At 34.4% G+C, this 16,525-nt stretch overlaps 1 protein-coding gene across 7 annotated transcripts in view; it reads left to right on the forward strand.

Moving 5' to 3' along the window:
* LOC125661395 (uncharacterized) overlaps positions 1-16,525 on the forward strand; it is a 40,765-nt gene that overhangs the window by 14,584 nt on the left and 9,656 nt on the right. For all 7 annotated transcript variants that reach the window (XM_056152733.1, XM_056152735.1, XM_056152738.1 and 4 more), the window contains one exon: positions 759-806. In XM_056152733.1, the coding sequence (XP_056008708.1) occupies positions 759-806 (48 nt within the window). The remainder of the gene's footprint in view (positions 1-758; positions 807-16,525) is intronic.

Consider the following 16,525-nt stretch of genomic DNA (forward strand, 5'->3'; position numbering starts at 1 on the left):
TGACGTCATGTATTGTGAAGTGCTCCGAGTTGCATTTTTTTTGTTTTAAAGGGACTGGTTCATGTTTTTTTAACAAAATATTTTTCATGTTTCATGTTAAATATAAAAAATATAACCCATTTAATGTTGCAGCCAAAATTTTGACCTTCTGAATGCAAGGATAAAGGCAATATTTTCGCCTTAATTTTGTGTTATGTAAACAAAGACTGAAGTCTTTTTATGTTTAAAAACAACAAGTGAAACTTTAATTTTGTAATTTAAAGCATCTTTATTTTGCACAGTCACAAATTTTACTTTTGGATAACACATTTTCCCTAAAGAATACTCGAAATGTGATATGATAAACTTCAATCGATATCCATTTCTTTTGAAAGCTTTGTAAGCAATGATATACTGCAGTCTTTGTTTATAAATTAACAAATGATAAACTCTCTAGATATAAATTGAGCTTCTGTGACAATGTATAATCTTAATGGTTTTGTAAGCCCTTTCACGTTAGGCAGTAGGATTTGATCATAAAAAGTGAAAAACAAAATATGGTTAAAAATCACGAGTCGGTTGCTTTAACCCTAGCTACTTGGGACACCTTAACCCCATTGTGTACTGCACTTTGTATTTATATAAACACTTATCTGATATAGTTCTTATCAACGTACTATTGCATTTAGAGGACTGTTGGAGAAGCCTTAAAGGTGTTTATTAAAATATTACATAAAAATGTTTGTGCTTTAAGTAAATCAGTATATTTTTTGTTACAGATAAAATGGAGAAACTAACAAAGTCCCCCATTCCACCAAATGTGAGAGGTATGTCGATAAAAAACCCAATCATTTATACAGAGCCTTTTTTATCAGGTTCGCCTGATTCGCTTAGCTGACCTATTGCAATCTGTCTGTGTCCACCATCTTTTGTGGTACATTATCAATTGAACATTTGAACTTAAAATACATAGTTGTGCAAAGCAGGAAGTCCTCTACCAAAATTGTGTATTACATGATCTTCGGGGTAGATGCTCTGACTCTAGGGCAGGGCCAAAGTAGATACATATATATAGTGTTTATGTATATAACATTTGAATAACTTCTTTAATGCTATTGATATTAGATTGAACGTAAATCTATATTTACAAGGAGCAGGTAGCCCTTTACCAATATTGTAAAGTTCATGATCCCATGACAAGGGGTTTGGTAATAGGGTGGGGCCAAAATCCTGTGGGAATCCAAGTTAGAATAAGTCCTCAGTACTCATTGCTTGTGAGGCAAATAAATTGGGTAGTCCTTTGGATGAGACCTTACCAACCGAGGCCTCATGTCACAGCAGGTGTAGCATGATAAAGATGACTTCCTGCTCAAAGGCCATAAATGCCGAGCATAGGCCTAAATTTTGCAGCCCGTCATCTGTAATGGTGACATCTCCATATGAGTGAATATTCTCGAAAAATACATTAAACAATAAACAACCAACCAACCAAAATAGCCAGTGATTATATGTATGTGTTAACAATTGAAGAGATTTAACTTCTCTTTCATAACTATCATTCCAATTCTTTTCATATTTAGTATGAAGCAACTTTGAGACAATTTGGCCTATGAGGTGGGGCAACAACTGACCAATTTTCAAAACTCTTTACAATTACACATCTGTAAGGAAAATTAAATGCATAGTCATAAACAGTAGAAACATCTAGCTTTACCAAAATTGTAAATTCCATGATCCCAAGGGGTAGAGGCTCTGAGTGCAGAGCTGGGCCAAACTTTGCATATAGAGTTTATGTGTAAAATATTTAAGTGGCTTCTTCTGTAAGGGCTGTTCCATTAAAACATATGAGGTACCCGGGGACGGCAATTAAAAAAAAAATCTATGGGTGCTTGTCATTGGTAGAAAATTGCATATACATGTATGGTGGGTACCTACTGTCAGAAAACTGCATCTGTGGGTGGTTGTTTTGATAAAATCTTTATTTTGTTTTACCGAAACTGAGTGGAATGCAACAAGAGAAGGGAAGGGTTGAAAGTAGAATGTGAAACAAACGCCGTTTTCTGTCTTCATTTTATCTCGGTCGATGAGGTTCCGCGATCCGGTTATTGTTTCCAGTTTGACTCTAAAATTATAGCGACCGGAAATTAGGATTATCTCCCTTGTCCAAAATGGAAAACGAAACGTGCTCGTGGTCCATTGAAACGGTTTTTGATTTTTTTCTAGCTGCAATAATGTAGCCCTATCCACTTTTTTTTATTCTGACGTTTTCGGGATGAGGCTACAATTCCATAGGATCTCCGTAATGGTGCAAAATAATTTTATGAATAACTGATAATAAACTCTGCACTGTGTCCCAAATGTTGTTAACAAATTACACCAAAAGGAGTACCAACTTTGTGCTCGGGCATGTCTAATAAAGGTGTTTTTCATTAAATATAATGTACAGCATGCAAAATTCTTCGTCTGTTCCGCCATCTTGTTATCGCGAAATCTCGTAGGTGGATCTAATGAAAAAGCTAAACATTGACAATCGGCGCGAAAATGTAGTTCATATTGTTGCAGAAAGAATTTACACTCTGCTGTTCGGTTTTTAACTTGATATTAAATTCAAACCTTTTCAATACCGACGAAATAGCTTTCGCCTCCATACTTGTCCATTGATGTAAATACTACTTTATATTATGCAAATGACTTGACAATCGGAAGTTGAAACTTCAGTACATCAAACATGGCGCACAAATATGAATCGAGAAATTTGAATTTATCAAAATTGTTGAAAACAGTAGAATAGAGCCTCACAAATCTTAAGTTGCAGGTTGTAAATTTTTATATTGACTAAGAAACATAGAATATCATTTTATTTACGTAAAGAGACACATTTTCTTGTTTTTTTAATACTCAAAATACTAGTCAATTTTAAAACTTTTAATAGTTGTTTTTGAACATTTACAATACTAGACTTATTATGAACAGGTAGACTTATAAAATTAATTTAGTTCATCATGTTTAAGAAAGACAGTCTTGATAAAATAAATTGATGGTTCTATGATCAAGCTTCATTGATGGCCAGTTATTTGAATGGTGATGACACCCAAGATACTCTTAATTCTCTTTACTATCATGCTTGGGAACATCTGAAAATAGACCTCTATTCAGGGGTTATAAATATTCATTCATACATATTGAATTTAAAGAAAAAGTGTATTTCACATTTATTTCACTTCTATGGGTGGTGCCGCACTATCTAAAATTGCTTCTGTGAGTGGTCCCTCATTACATTTTTATGCTTCTATGGGTGGTTACCCAAATTTTAAAGTGCCTTCCCCGGGTACCTCATATGTTTTAAAGGAACAGCCCTAACACCATTGATACAAAATTGACAGTAAATGGATATTTAGAGGAAGCTGATAACTATTTACAAAAATTGTCAGTCATTATCCCATGGGTAGGGGTATTTAATATCAGGGTGGGTTGAAAGTGGTCATAGTATTTAAGTGTGTGTGTGAACAATTGAAGATTTTCAACTTGATATGCATGACCTGAATTTAAGGGTGAGGCAAAAAAAAGACCATTCTCAAAAATCTTTTTCTCTACAACTGCACATGTAACTTAATGTATCTTTCATAAAAAATTTAGGCGTATTCTTTGACAAGTCCCTTACCATGGAAAACACTGTCTCTCTATTTCCCGATCAGCATATGTGAACATTCACAGAATTGGCTGTATCCGTTCATATATCAATGATGAAGCATGTAAAACTCTAGTAAACTCGCTAGTTACAGCCAGATTAGATTACGAAAATGCATTGCTTTATGGTGTTCATTCTAAACACACCAGCAAACTTCAAAGGGCACAAAACACAGCTTAAGATTAATAACACGCTCAAAAAAATCCGACCATACTACTCCTGTTCTAATAGATCTTCACTGGCTCCCAGTTGAATACAGAATTCGATATAAGATACTTCTTCATACTTTCAAATCTCTCAACAACCTATCTCCAGTTTACACAAAGGATATCCTTACAGTTTACGATCACTAAGATCCGAATCTCTGCATCTTCTCCAGGTACCTCGGACACGTACGAAAACATATGGGGATCGACGTTTGGACAAGGCTGCATCGAGTCTCTGGAATTCTCTGCCTTTTAAACTCAGAAAATGTACTTCATTGTCTAATTTTAAAGTGGACCTCAAAACGCATCTCTTTAGATTAGCTTTTAATTTGTGATTATTTTTATATACTTAGTGCTCTTACATACAACTCTTACAGTGCTGTTAACAAAAAAAAAATATACCTGTGTCCTTTTTATGCCCCCGAGATCGAAGATCGGGGGCATATTGATTTTGTCCTGTCTGTAATTCTGTCATTCTGTCTGAAACTTTAACCTTGCTAATAACTTTTGAACAGTAAGTGATAGAGCTTTGATATTTCACATGAGTATTCCTTGTGACAAGACCTTTCCGGGGTACCAACATTTTTTGATCCCTTGACCTTGGAGGTTGACCTACTTTTTGAAAAGTTTAACCTCGCCAATAACTTTTGAACAGTAAGTGATAGAGCTTTGATATTTCACATGAGTATTCCTTGTGACAAGACCTTTTTGTGGGTACCAACATTTTTGACCCTGTGACCTTGACCTTGGAATTTGACCATCTTTTTGAAAAGTTTAACCTTGCTAATAACTTTTTAACATTAAGAGATAGAGCTTTGATATTTCACATGAGTATTCCTTGTGACAGGACCTTTCTGTTGGTATTGAACCTTTTGATCGTGGCATTTGACCTACTTTCAATTTTTTTTTACATTGGTAATAACTTCTAAATGGTAAATATTAGAGCTTTCATATTGTACATGAGCATTTCTTGTGCCAAGATCTTTCTACTGGTACCAAGATATTTGCCCTTGTGACCTTGGCGATCTTCGGAATAGGCCATTATGGGGGGCTTTTGTGTTTCACAAACACATTTTTTTATGTATTTAATTATTCCTAAGGGTTGTTTTAAATTGTTTTATATGTTATTAGGGTAATCATATCATTACATTAACACTATATGTTAATAATAATATTTATGCATTTTAATTCTGACACTATGAATATTTTATTCACATGTATGTGCACATCGATTTTATATTATCTTTTCTTTCACATTTGTAAAGCGCATTAGAAAACTAATGTTGATAGGGCGCTATATAAATCTTTTAATTACAATTACAATCATAAGTGATTATTCTCCATCATTTGAAAGTCTTAATTCTGATCACATTTTGTCGGTTGTCCGTCCATAAACTTTTAACATTATTTACTTCTCCAGAACCGCTGGACCGATTTCCATCAAGCTTACCAGAACTCATTCTGAAGAGGAATAAATAAATAAATTTTGTTAAAATGAAGGGCTATGCTTTCTCTGAAGGGGAGATAATCAACTAGTCTAGTCAATCTAGCAAATCACCTCAAAGTAATTGCAACAGAAACAAACTCGACGGAATTTAATAAACAAAAGTGTGATTAACAACATACAAAAAATCGGACAATGGGAAATATTTAAAATTTAGACTTAAATGTTTTAGTAAACCATCGATATTTTGTGGTGTTTACGGCACACCGTACACGTAAAGGGGAGTAACTTAACTGTGACAGTCATCAGAATAAAGTTTATACACGACGATCTAAAGTGCATGTAATAAAAAACGCGATTAAACAGCTTAACAGTTGTATTAAAAAGGTGATTTTAAGACCTTCTATATACATACAATATTGCTCAGCATCTCATATTCTTTGCCGACTTCCATTCCCGGGGAACTTTCGCGAATAAAGCTTCAAAATAGTTTGTTTCACCCTCTACTGAATTAATTTCTATTATAAAACACAATATTTACTTTAGAATTTATGAATAATCAATTATAAATGAAATCTTAAAGAATTAGTGTCAATTTACAAGGGGGAATTACGGTTGTTAAAAAAGAAAGTATGGAAAGCCATTCGGGTTAAAAGTTTCAGTTATTTTGTATCTTCATCATTTGAGCAAGCGTTTTGTATTAAAAACTTTTATAAAACTAAGGAAGTAAAGTATTTTTGCTTTTCTTTTTCAAATTCAGGTTTGGGGAGTCATTCATGGGTAATAATAATGATAATAAAACATTGATAATATAAATAATAAAAATCAATGTAAGTAAACACTTGCGCATAGTATTATGATTTGATGTAAAATCGAGTAGTTACTCTTTCTAATTAGTCTTGGGCTCATGACCTGCGGAACCACATCTCCTAGCAGCATGCAAACAGCGCGCTAGACCGCCCGACCATCTATTCAAGACAAAACTTGTTTTCGATGACGATGGAATTCTCGCCACACTGGCACACGATCATTGAGAATGGAAATGGGATACAGTTATTTATCGTAAATTTTAGAGGATCATACAAAATGCACATTGTGTTTGAAATGTCTATATATAAAGCACAGAAATAGCAACGAACTCTGAAATAAACATAACTGCCCTAAGGGACGAAATCAATGTCGGATGAAAATTTAAATTCAATTAGTTAGGGGGAGTGGAATAAAAACTCCCGCAAGTTTCTGTCATCTAACATCGATCACACTTTAGTGGAAAAAGGAAAAAGACAAGCGACTGTTGAATACCACATAATATTTAAAACATATTAATGAACATTTAATAGATTTAATGTACACTTTCATTTGTGAATAAACAGTAGAAAAGGTATACAGAGTGTTATTTATAATCGTACGTTTCTTTTCTTGTTATTCGATTAGTTTCAACATTTGTCATATTAAGTTTTAAAGGGGGGGGGGGGGGTTCTTGGTGAAAACTATGTGAACTTAGTTTTTTGTGAGACATTGAATTTTTGATCTTGCCCCTAAGTGAAGAATATCGTTAAAACTAGACGTCTTTTTAGGAAACAAAGTTTGTCAATCCTTGCCCTTTCTACATGCATTCACAGGATGCGACACAACGTCAAGAATGTTCAGCATCGGAACGGGTCCTGTATAGTCAAAATGTAGACAAATCGCGAAAAAATTCTGTATATGATTAGTTTTTAAATGGAGGCAGGCTACTGACAAACAAGTTGACGGTGAAGGGGTTTCAACTGTTTCGTTTAAAGTCAGCATTTCGTGAGTTATATGGTCGTTATAACAATCTACTTTGCCAATACAACCTATCATTGGGTCAAATCTGTCTGACTTGTTTCATATAGATTGTTAGGCCGTTTTTGGCACAATGATATTGAATAAGGGTAACTCCGTTTGCGTTATTAAGATATAGAGCTCACGGCGGGTGTGACCGGTCAACAGGGGGTGCTTATTCCTTATAGCCCATAGGCACCTGATTCCACTTCTGGTATATCCAGGGGTCCGTGTTTGCCCACCTCTCTATTTTGTATTGCTTATAGGAGTTACGAGATGGATCACTGTTCGTTATCTTCACCTTCCTATATGAGGATTTCATAGAGAAAAAGATATATTCTGGTGTCGATGTCATATCGACTTTGTACGATGGAATACCATAGAGACACTTATAGGAGATTTGCTTTGTGAAGAATTGTCTAACACAATATCATTTTTATAAGTTCAATCATTGCCACTAACTAACTACAGCTGCAGAAAAGGAGCACTGCAATATTTTTTTAAGTCATAGAGTGGACTAAAGAAATGATTAATTTGGATCCTTCGAATTGCTTTCAGCAATTCTTGTATCCGTTAAAACTAAATTACAAGTCGCGCCAGATAAACTTTTGAACGTTTTTCACTGTAAATGCAAGGCAAATTGTGACACTAGCCTTTGTACTTGTAAAAACATGGACTGAACTGTACTGCAATTACTCAAATGATCACTTATATAATTATCAGGCACGTAGCAATAATGGCTCTACACCTTTTATCATTACATGCCAAGTTGATAAATTTTTATGTACAGAGGTCGATTTTTAGACAGATTGGTTGCCCTCCCTCCTCTTTTTTTTTTTTTTTTTTTAAATAGCATTGTCGTGAACTGTACACAGTGGAAGTGTAAAATTGAACTGAGAGAACAACCTTTAGCCCCCACCACCACCACCACCACCATCAAGGATTTTTATAACTTTGGATTAAAATTTACTTGTCAATTTTCAGGCAATATTGTGAAATTATCTTCACATCCCCCCCCCCCCCTTTTTTTACGATGCTGCGTGCCTGATTCATTTTGCTTTTAATTCTATGTGTCCATTGTTTTTAAAACAGATTACTCCTGAATTTCTTGGTATTAATTGCACAATAATTTGGATAGAACTAAACATCAAATACGGCTATAACCCCCTCCCCTTCTTTCCCAAACTCTAGAACTTGACGCAGTGCACGTATTAAAGATTTCTTTATAAAATCGAAGAAACTGAACCTTGTTTCGTCATAGATGTAGTACAAACTTTTAAAACTAACCTTAACTAGTTCTAATTGTAACGGGGACCGTTACAGATGTTCCCCAAACCTCCCCCAATTAAAAAGTGATGTCCTTGTGAATCTATAGCAAAAAATCATTTTATTTTAGCTTTTAATTACATGTAGTACGTTCAATATGGTCATTTCAGTACCAAGAAATGAAAGAAAGCGTTGCATGTGCATACATGTGCACGCGTGTATGATTCCGAATTTTTGTCGTTCAAGAGGCATTTGTATCATATACCCACAGTATGAATTTCATAACATTTCTACCACATATAAGGAAGTTATAGCGATTTTAAAATCGTCCAATCAGAATTCAGCACACGTGCATGCACGTGCTGAGCAGCAATTCTAACCACAGCAATTTGTAAGGAGTACCAAGACACATCTAAACCCCTAATATCAATATAATTTGATGAAAAACAAAAACGTTATTGTCCTTTAAAAATTGAATATTTGAAAAACGTTGCACACGCATGCGCGTGTGCGTTGGCATTTTTTGTTACACTAATATATACATACACATATTGTATACGTATGCTGTGAATATCATCTCATTCGCTTTATAAATAAGATAGTTACAAACGTTTTAGTATTATCCAATCAAAATGAAGCGCACGTGCATGCACGTGCAAATTCGTAATTTTGACCATGAAAATCAGTTAAGGGTCTCAATATCTAACTATGATATGAATATCAAGCCATTTCAATGAACAACAAAAAAGTTAGACTGATTCCAAAGATAGTGTACAAATTTTGTAATGTACGTGCACGCGCATGCGTGCGCGTGAAGACAAAATAACTATCATTTTTCATATCTACAAATGATATACTACCATCCTATTTAGGTTTCATATCGATCCCTTTAATATTCTGATTTTCCATTTTTTGTACCAAAATTGCAGTGCACGTGCGCGGGCGTGCATGCACGTGCAGACAAAATGACTATCGCTATGCACATCTACAAACGCTATACTATCATCCTGGAAAGTTTAATATCGATCCCTTTTGTAGTTTCTGAGAACACTACCGGACAAAAAAGTACCGGAGAAAAAGAATAATAATAATAATAAGAAACAGAGTAAAAACAATATGTTCCCAAACTTTGTTTGGGGAACATAATAAAGAATTTGGTAACGTAAGCTTTACTATACACTGTTTGTTTTAAAATACTACATGTATTTATGTGAAACATAGGACCGGAATGGTAAGCGCGCCTCCAACTTCCGATGTAAGGGAAGTAACTGCAAAAATGTAGGTCATCTTTTACAGACCATTTTTGAAGGGGCACTTGTTTTGTGTTAACAGTTTATTTTAATGTATAAATCTTCATGTGGTAACTCATATATGCCTAATGGACAGGAAAAAGTATTTTCTTCCAAAATCCAGTTTTTAACGATTTTTGTTGGAAAATGAAGATTTCAGCCCAAAATTCGGCAAGGGAAAATAAATTTTGGTGCAGAAAAGATTAGTTGTGGATTTGGACGTTTTATTCTTAAATTTATAAGATCACTGTCATCTCTTCTATAAAACAGTCATTTCCTATCATTTCCAGTTTTTCACTATTTTTGTTTTAGAAAAAGGTAGGTTTTCCTACCTAAAATGGTATTTTTCATATATATTGCCAATAATCTATATATTTTACTTGTTGAGCAGTTTTTAAGATAAATCCTAACTTCAATTTTTTATTGGTAGACTTAGATGTATGACAAAATGTGGGTTTTCTTCTTAAAATTTCAACCTTTAACAATTATATTAAAAAAAAGCAAGATTTTACCCAAAAATTACAGTCAAGGAAAGAATATATTCTGCTGTAAAAAAAATATTAATCGAACATTTCCAGGTTGAAATTTGAGATATGAAACTTATTTTTACTGTATGTTACATAAAATGGACATTTTCTTCAATTTCCAGTTTTTAGCGATTTTCATGAAAAAACACATCCTTTTACCCCCAAATTCCAATTTTCCCATGGAAATACAAAAGCTGATTTTTAATATGTTGTTTGCATGTGTTTTCTTGCATGAATAATCAAAATTTCATTTCTGTTGCAATTACTTTGAGGTTTTGCTCATTTTTGAGCTAGATTGACTAGACTAAAGAGGCAAAAATAGGATGGGGTCTTTTAGAAATCTTCTTAAGAACCACTGGGCCAGAAAAGTTGAAATTTAAATGAATACTTTCTGACATAGTTTATACTAAAGTTTGTTCAAGTCATAGCCCCCTAACCCCCCCCCCCCCCAACCCCCCCCCCCCCCCCCACACACACACACACACACACACCGGATGTAGGATGAGGCCACAATAGGGGATCAAGGTTTTGCATCCAAATATATAAGGAAAATCTTTAGTATCTTTTTTTATTACCAGGTAGTGCAAATTCAAAGAACCTGATTCACAAACCGCAAAATATGGCCCTTAAAATATATAAAAATGAAAGTAAATGTTGAATGCTAGTATTGGTGTTATAAATATGTATCAGAATCCGGGGTTTAAAAAAACATGTTAGATTTTAAAAATAGGAGCACAACTAAAGCTGTATACATAATAGAACCGGATATGGTACCGTATTTTTGTCATTTTTCACCAAAAACTGGTTATTTTGTTAAGGTTTTGCCATACTGGTTTCATCTCGCCCAAAATATTTAAAGTATTTTTATAATATACACCTTTTCAATTGACCATAAATGCAAAAATATTTTAGGGCGAGCTAGGAGCACTAATTTTATTTTTCAAAAAATCGATATTCCGGATTGCTGAAAAATATTGCGGTTATAATGCGCTGGTGGTGGTAAACTTGAATTTTACAGAAAATATGGCTGGTTTAAGTATCTTATGGAGAAGGAAACTACGTTTTTTATTTCGTGTCATGTATATGTACATAGGTCATTTTAGTTCGGTGTTTATTTTTAAAGCAAGGGAAATTCCCTCACCTAATAATAGTTTTCGGTTGCAGCTTGTTTTGCCCTTTTACTATAGATGTTCATTTTCAGTACCTACTACCTAGTTGTTTTCATCTTTTAAAGTCGTTCACAATACATCTTCATTGCATCGTTGCTTAAAAACTGTGTATAATTTTGGTAGTTTTACATTATTATCATAAACATTATCATTGAACGAAACGACAGTTACCGAAACTGTTAGGCCTAGTGACTGAAATGAACATGGCGCGGCGTCTTCTTTCACTTTGGGATATCGGAAAATATTCAGGCTTCACGCAAGTATTCTTGTATGGTACTGATATCATATCGAATAATTTTTGCTTTATTTATTTTACAAAATTGTTACTACGCAGCTTTAGACTGTCAACATTCGAAATAACTGTTTTATTTAACCTAACTTTACGTACATTGGGAGCAAGTCCTTCTTTGATTTACAGTACATCCAAGTTTCGGGCTGAATATTAGCATGACCTGGTCAGGCAAAAAGGAATTCAAAATAACAGATTTAAACTACAATAGTACTTACCATAGCATGCAGCATTTCCGCCAGTTAAATCCGACACAGTAAATCATGTAAGCAATTCATAGATAGCGATCCACATGTTATCGATGAGACATGACGTCATCTGTTGTAAGACATTCATGACGCATTTTATGCTTCGATAGGCGGATCAAGTAACCCCCCCCATATGAAAATACTCGATATACCGGTGTTTTTTGTTTTTTGTTAATTTCACATATGATATCGTTGTACATGTCAAGAGTTTTTTATTTTCTATTTTTATGTAACTTTACTTGTAAACAAAGACTGTGTTTTGTTTTTTGTTGGGGGGGGGGGGGGGTGGGGGGGGGGGGGGTAAGGCAGTACAGTATTTATTGTGCATGTTTAATTCCGTTGAATTTCAATTTCATGTCCTAGTTCGAAGGCCTATCAACGTATCAGTGTTCCATTGTCCAATGTAAAATTAGGAAAGGAAAAATAGTGTCGTCTCGGTTGTCAAGGAGGTGTGTCCCCATGCCAAGTTACATTTATAAAATATAAACAAATATTTTTTTCAGCGTGCTTAACAAATCAAATTGCGTGATACAAGTAAAATTAAATTATGACAGACAGACTGAATGCTATATTATATATGTTTTGCCAATTAATAAACTGGACATGTGTTGTGCCAATAAATATATCTTAATTTAATAATCCAGCCTACAATAGCAACAGGAAATTGTGCTTAAATTGTACATGTGTGTGGTGGCAGTGGTGGGTGGTGGTCTTCATCCACTCAAACTGTCCCAATCCCCCTCCCAAATTCAATTTTTTTAAGTGTACAGTGGATAGATCGCCACATGGACCCATCCAAGTCTACTGTAAGGATGTTTTAAAATATCGGTTTCAAATGCAATTAGTTCACACACAAAAATATATAGACAACATTATTTGACGATTTGCATTTTAGTTGCTTCTATTCATACACGCTATACAACAGTACTGAATCTATAACTGAGAGAGAGAGAGAGCATCAGTAATTGTATACAGGTACGGGAAGTTTAATCAAATCTTAAATGTACGATATTATTCTTATTAATTAACCATTCCACTTCATTCTGATATATTTAATTTCCCTTTTTTCCATGTTAAATTATTCGGCTGGCGCGAGTTAGGACTGCCCCCCCCCCCCCCCCCCCCCCCCCCCCCCCCCCCCCTCCTTTTTTGAAACCGATGTTACGTGCCTAGCTATCTAACGCCCTCTCAGTCAAAAATAAAATAAATATATAATCTATATTACTACAACTTCATTGGATTTACTAGACTTTTTTTTACCACCGTAATACATGTTTATGCAAGCGGACAATCTAGGCATTTTAAAAAAAAATTCCATCTTCGATAGCAAAATGTATTCAGTCCACGAAGAGCAGAATGGACCCAAAACCCATGACAAGCGAAGATGATTTTTACCCCCGTTTTCGGGTGTTATAACTGACCCCCCAAAAAAGTATATTTTATAACTTTCATTCAGAAGACGGGTAAGCTCGTGAGTCACTGAATAAACAAAAAATCGTCCGCATTCTTATTTCAATCGCGTTGTCAACTGTACACTTTTTGATATTTCTACACTACCTGTAAACATGTAGACAGCGGATCTAAATCATCTAATATTCTTAATTGCAATAAAAATCTTTTAAAATAATCGCACAAATAAATCAATGTTTTTACTTGTCATTTTATGGTCCACATTTCTTTGAGCTGCTATAATTCATGCTATTTAACAAATTGAAAGCAATGCCAGTTTATACCATGTGATATTCGTTTGTTCATTTTCAAAGTCAAATGATCCTTCTCTTATTTGGTGAACTCGTGCTGCTCGTGCTGTGAACACGTACAGGTGTTTGTGTACGAGATGTCGAGAATTTGGGCGTTTCATAAAGCTGTGAACGTATGCGGGGAAGTCTGCATACAGATATATATCAATATCTTGATATATCTATATACAAGAAATAATCCCGATTTACAAACATGTTGAGGTTTCTACTAAGAGATAATTAAAATCCATTTAGCAACACTGTCCACTCTATATCTGCTTCAAACATATGAACGTGGAAAGTTAATACAGAACGGACGTCATAAGTTAAGGGTAATTAAGATGAATTGTTTCGAATAGCAAACTCCAACATGTAAACAATATAAGTAAGTTATCAAATCAGTATGATAATTCTTTAAAGATAGACAGTGAAGGTACATTTTTAAAAATTAAATTACTATTTTAATTTACAATAATATATATCATTAAATGATATGAATATATACAAGTCGCCGTTTTATACGTTTTAATTTTCACCCACTGATATTTCGCTTAGTATTTTTTTTTATCACATGAAGGTGCATGGTGGCACAAAGGAGGCACAGATGTCAGATCTCCGTGGACTTAAATGACTACCTCGCTCAGAAAATTATAAGACTTCAGAGGTGCCGACAATTTTAAAGGTCCACCGTGTTTTATTTTTAAAAAAATAGTTTTGAAAATCAATTTTTGTAATTAGTTACTATAAGTACTCAAGTTTAACCAAAATTATACAGTTGTCTCTCTTTTTTATCCTCAATTATATAAATTTTAATGGAAGTTGATACAAATAGATATATGCAACTTGAAAATATAAACTTGTCTTTGAGATAGACGGTAAAACAATACTATTTGCTGTGGTCCTTTCACTGCAAGGAATTTTTAAAATTTTGATCACGATTTTTCAATTATGTCCAATACAGCGGGGAAAAAATTGTAGTGTTATGCAGTGGGAGGGGGGGGGGGGGGGGGCAATATACATGTATCACAAATTTAAACATCGTGATAGAAAATATACAAGTTCCTAGTATTTTAACAGTTGTGATTTACAATCAGAATAAGCCCAAAACATATATATTAACCTATGCGTCCAGTTTTTGTGTTTTACACTGTGATTCTCATAACGTCAACATCATGACGTTGTATAGTTTTTCTGTTGAAAAACAACACAAAGTTTAAACGACTGTAAAACGAAAACTAGAAAAGATATAGCTATAAAATAAATTGTTCTATAACCTATAAATCCTAGAGCATCAACTGTGAAAGTCTCATTTATTTTGGTGAAAGGGCCAATTTTAGTACTTTGTGGCTCTGGTTCTTTGTTCAAATTGTGGTCGACGAAAGTAGGGTAAGACCACATTATAAGAAATTTATATGGAAATAAATAGGAAAAATCTCATTCTCAATGACAATAGGATCATGGATATTCATTGATATGCAAACATCCCCAGAGGATGTTCGAATCACGACCACACTAAATCATATCAAAATGCAAATGTTCCTAAGCTCTGTGGTTTCAAGTTTCTATAATAAATTGTCAGGAGGGGGCATATTGCTTATGTCCCTGACTGTCTTAAACTTGCACCTTGCTTGTAAATGTTCATCTTCTACACCATCAACCACTCGTCAGATTACACTACGTGACAGGGATTACAGAAGTCGGTGTTACAACGGTTTCTCAAAGTATATTGATTACCCTGCCTTTCTCAAGCTCTTTTTCACAAGTTTTTTGTGATATTTGGTGCATGCGGTGCATTAAGTAAGTCCAAAGTCATAGTGCGAAGCCCATGAGATCGGGCAAAAAAGCTATCCATTCTAAACTATTTAAAGACTACTTTGTCCATTTCCAAGAGCTCGATATTTTTGAATTGAAAGTCACAGGTCTCCTGGATATGGCCTTAATAAAAGAGGCAGCGTGTCACGGTAGCCGTAGACAGAATAAAGAATCCTCACCGCTACGGTCGACTTGGCATGCATAGAACTTCACCTAACATGGTGATTATAAAATTCTGAAAAGAGATGTAAAACAACATGTAAACAAACAAAACCCGGGATATACAATGTACAATACCCGGGATATACAATGTACAATACCCGGGATATACAATGTACAATACCCGGGATATACAATGTACAAAACCCGGGATATACAATGTACAATACCCGGGATATACAATGTACAATACCCGGGATATACAATGTACAAAACCCGGGATATACAATGTACAAAACCCGGGATATACAATGTACAATACCCGGGGTATACAATGTACAATACCCGGGGTATACAATGTACAATACCCGGGATATACAATGTGGTGCTGAATTACACGTCTATAGCACATTATTAATTAAGTCTCCCTTAAATACCTGTGATATAGTGCTGAATTACACGTCTATAGCACATTATTAATTAAGTCTCCCTTAAATACCTGAGATATAGTGCTGAATTACACGTCTATAGCACATTATTAATTAAGTCTCCCTTAAATACCCGTGATATAGTGCTGAATTACACGTCTATAGCACATTATTAATTAAGTCTCCCTTAAATACCCGTGATATAGTGCTGAATTACACGTCTATAGCACATTTTTAATTAAGTCTCCCTTAAATACCCGTGATATAGTGCTGAATTACACGTCAATAGCACATTATTAATTAAGTCTCCCTTAAATATCTGAGATATAGTGCTGAATTACGTCTATAGCACATTATTAATTAAGTCTCCCTTAAATACCTGAGATATAGTGCTGAATTACACGTCAATAGCACATTATTAATTAAGTCTCCCTTAAATACCTGAGATATAGTGCTGAATTACACGTCAATAGCAC

The sequence above is a fragment of the Ostrea edulis genome, chromosome 1 (genome assembly GCF_947568905.1).
Source record: "Ostrea edulis chromosome 1, xbOstEdul1.1, whole genome shotgun sequence".
Lineage (NCBI taxonomy): Eukaryota > Metazoa > Mollusca > Bivalvia > Ostreida > Ostreidae > Ostrea > Ostrea edulis.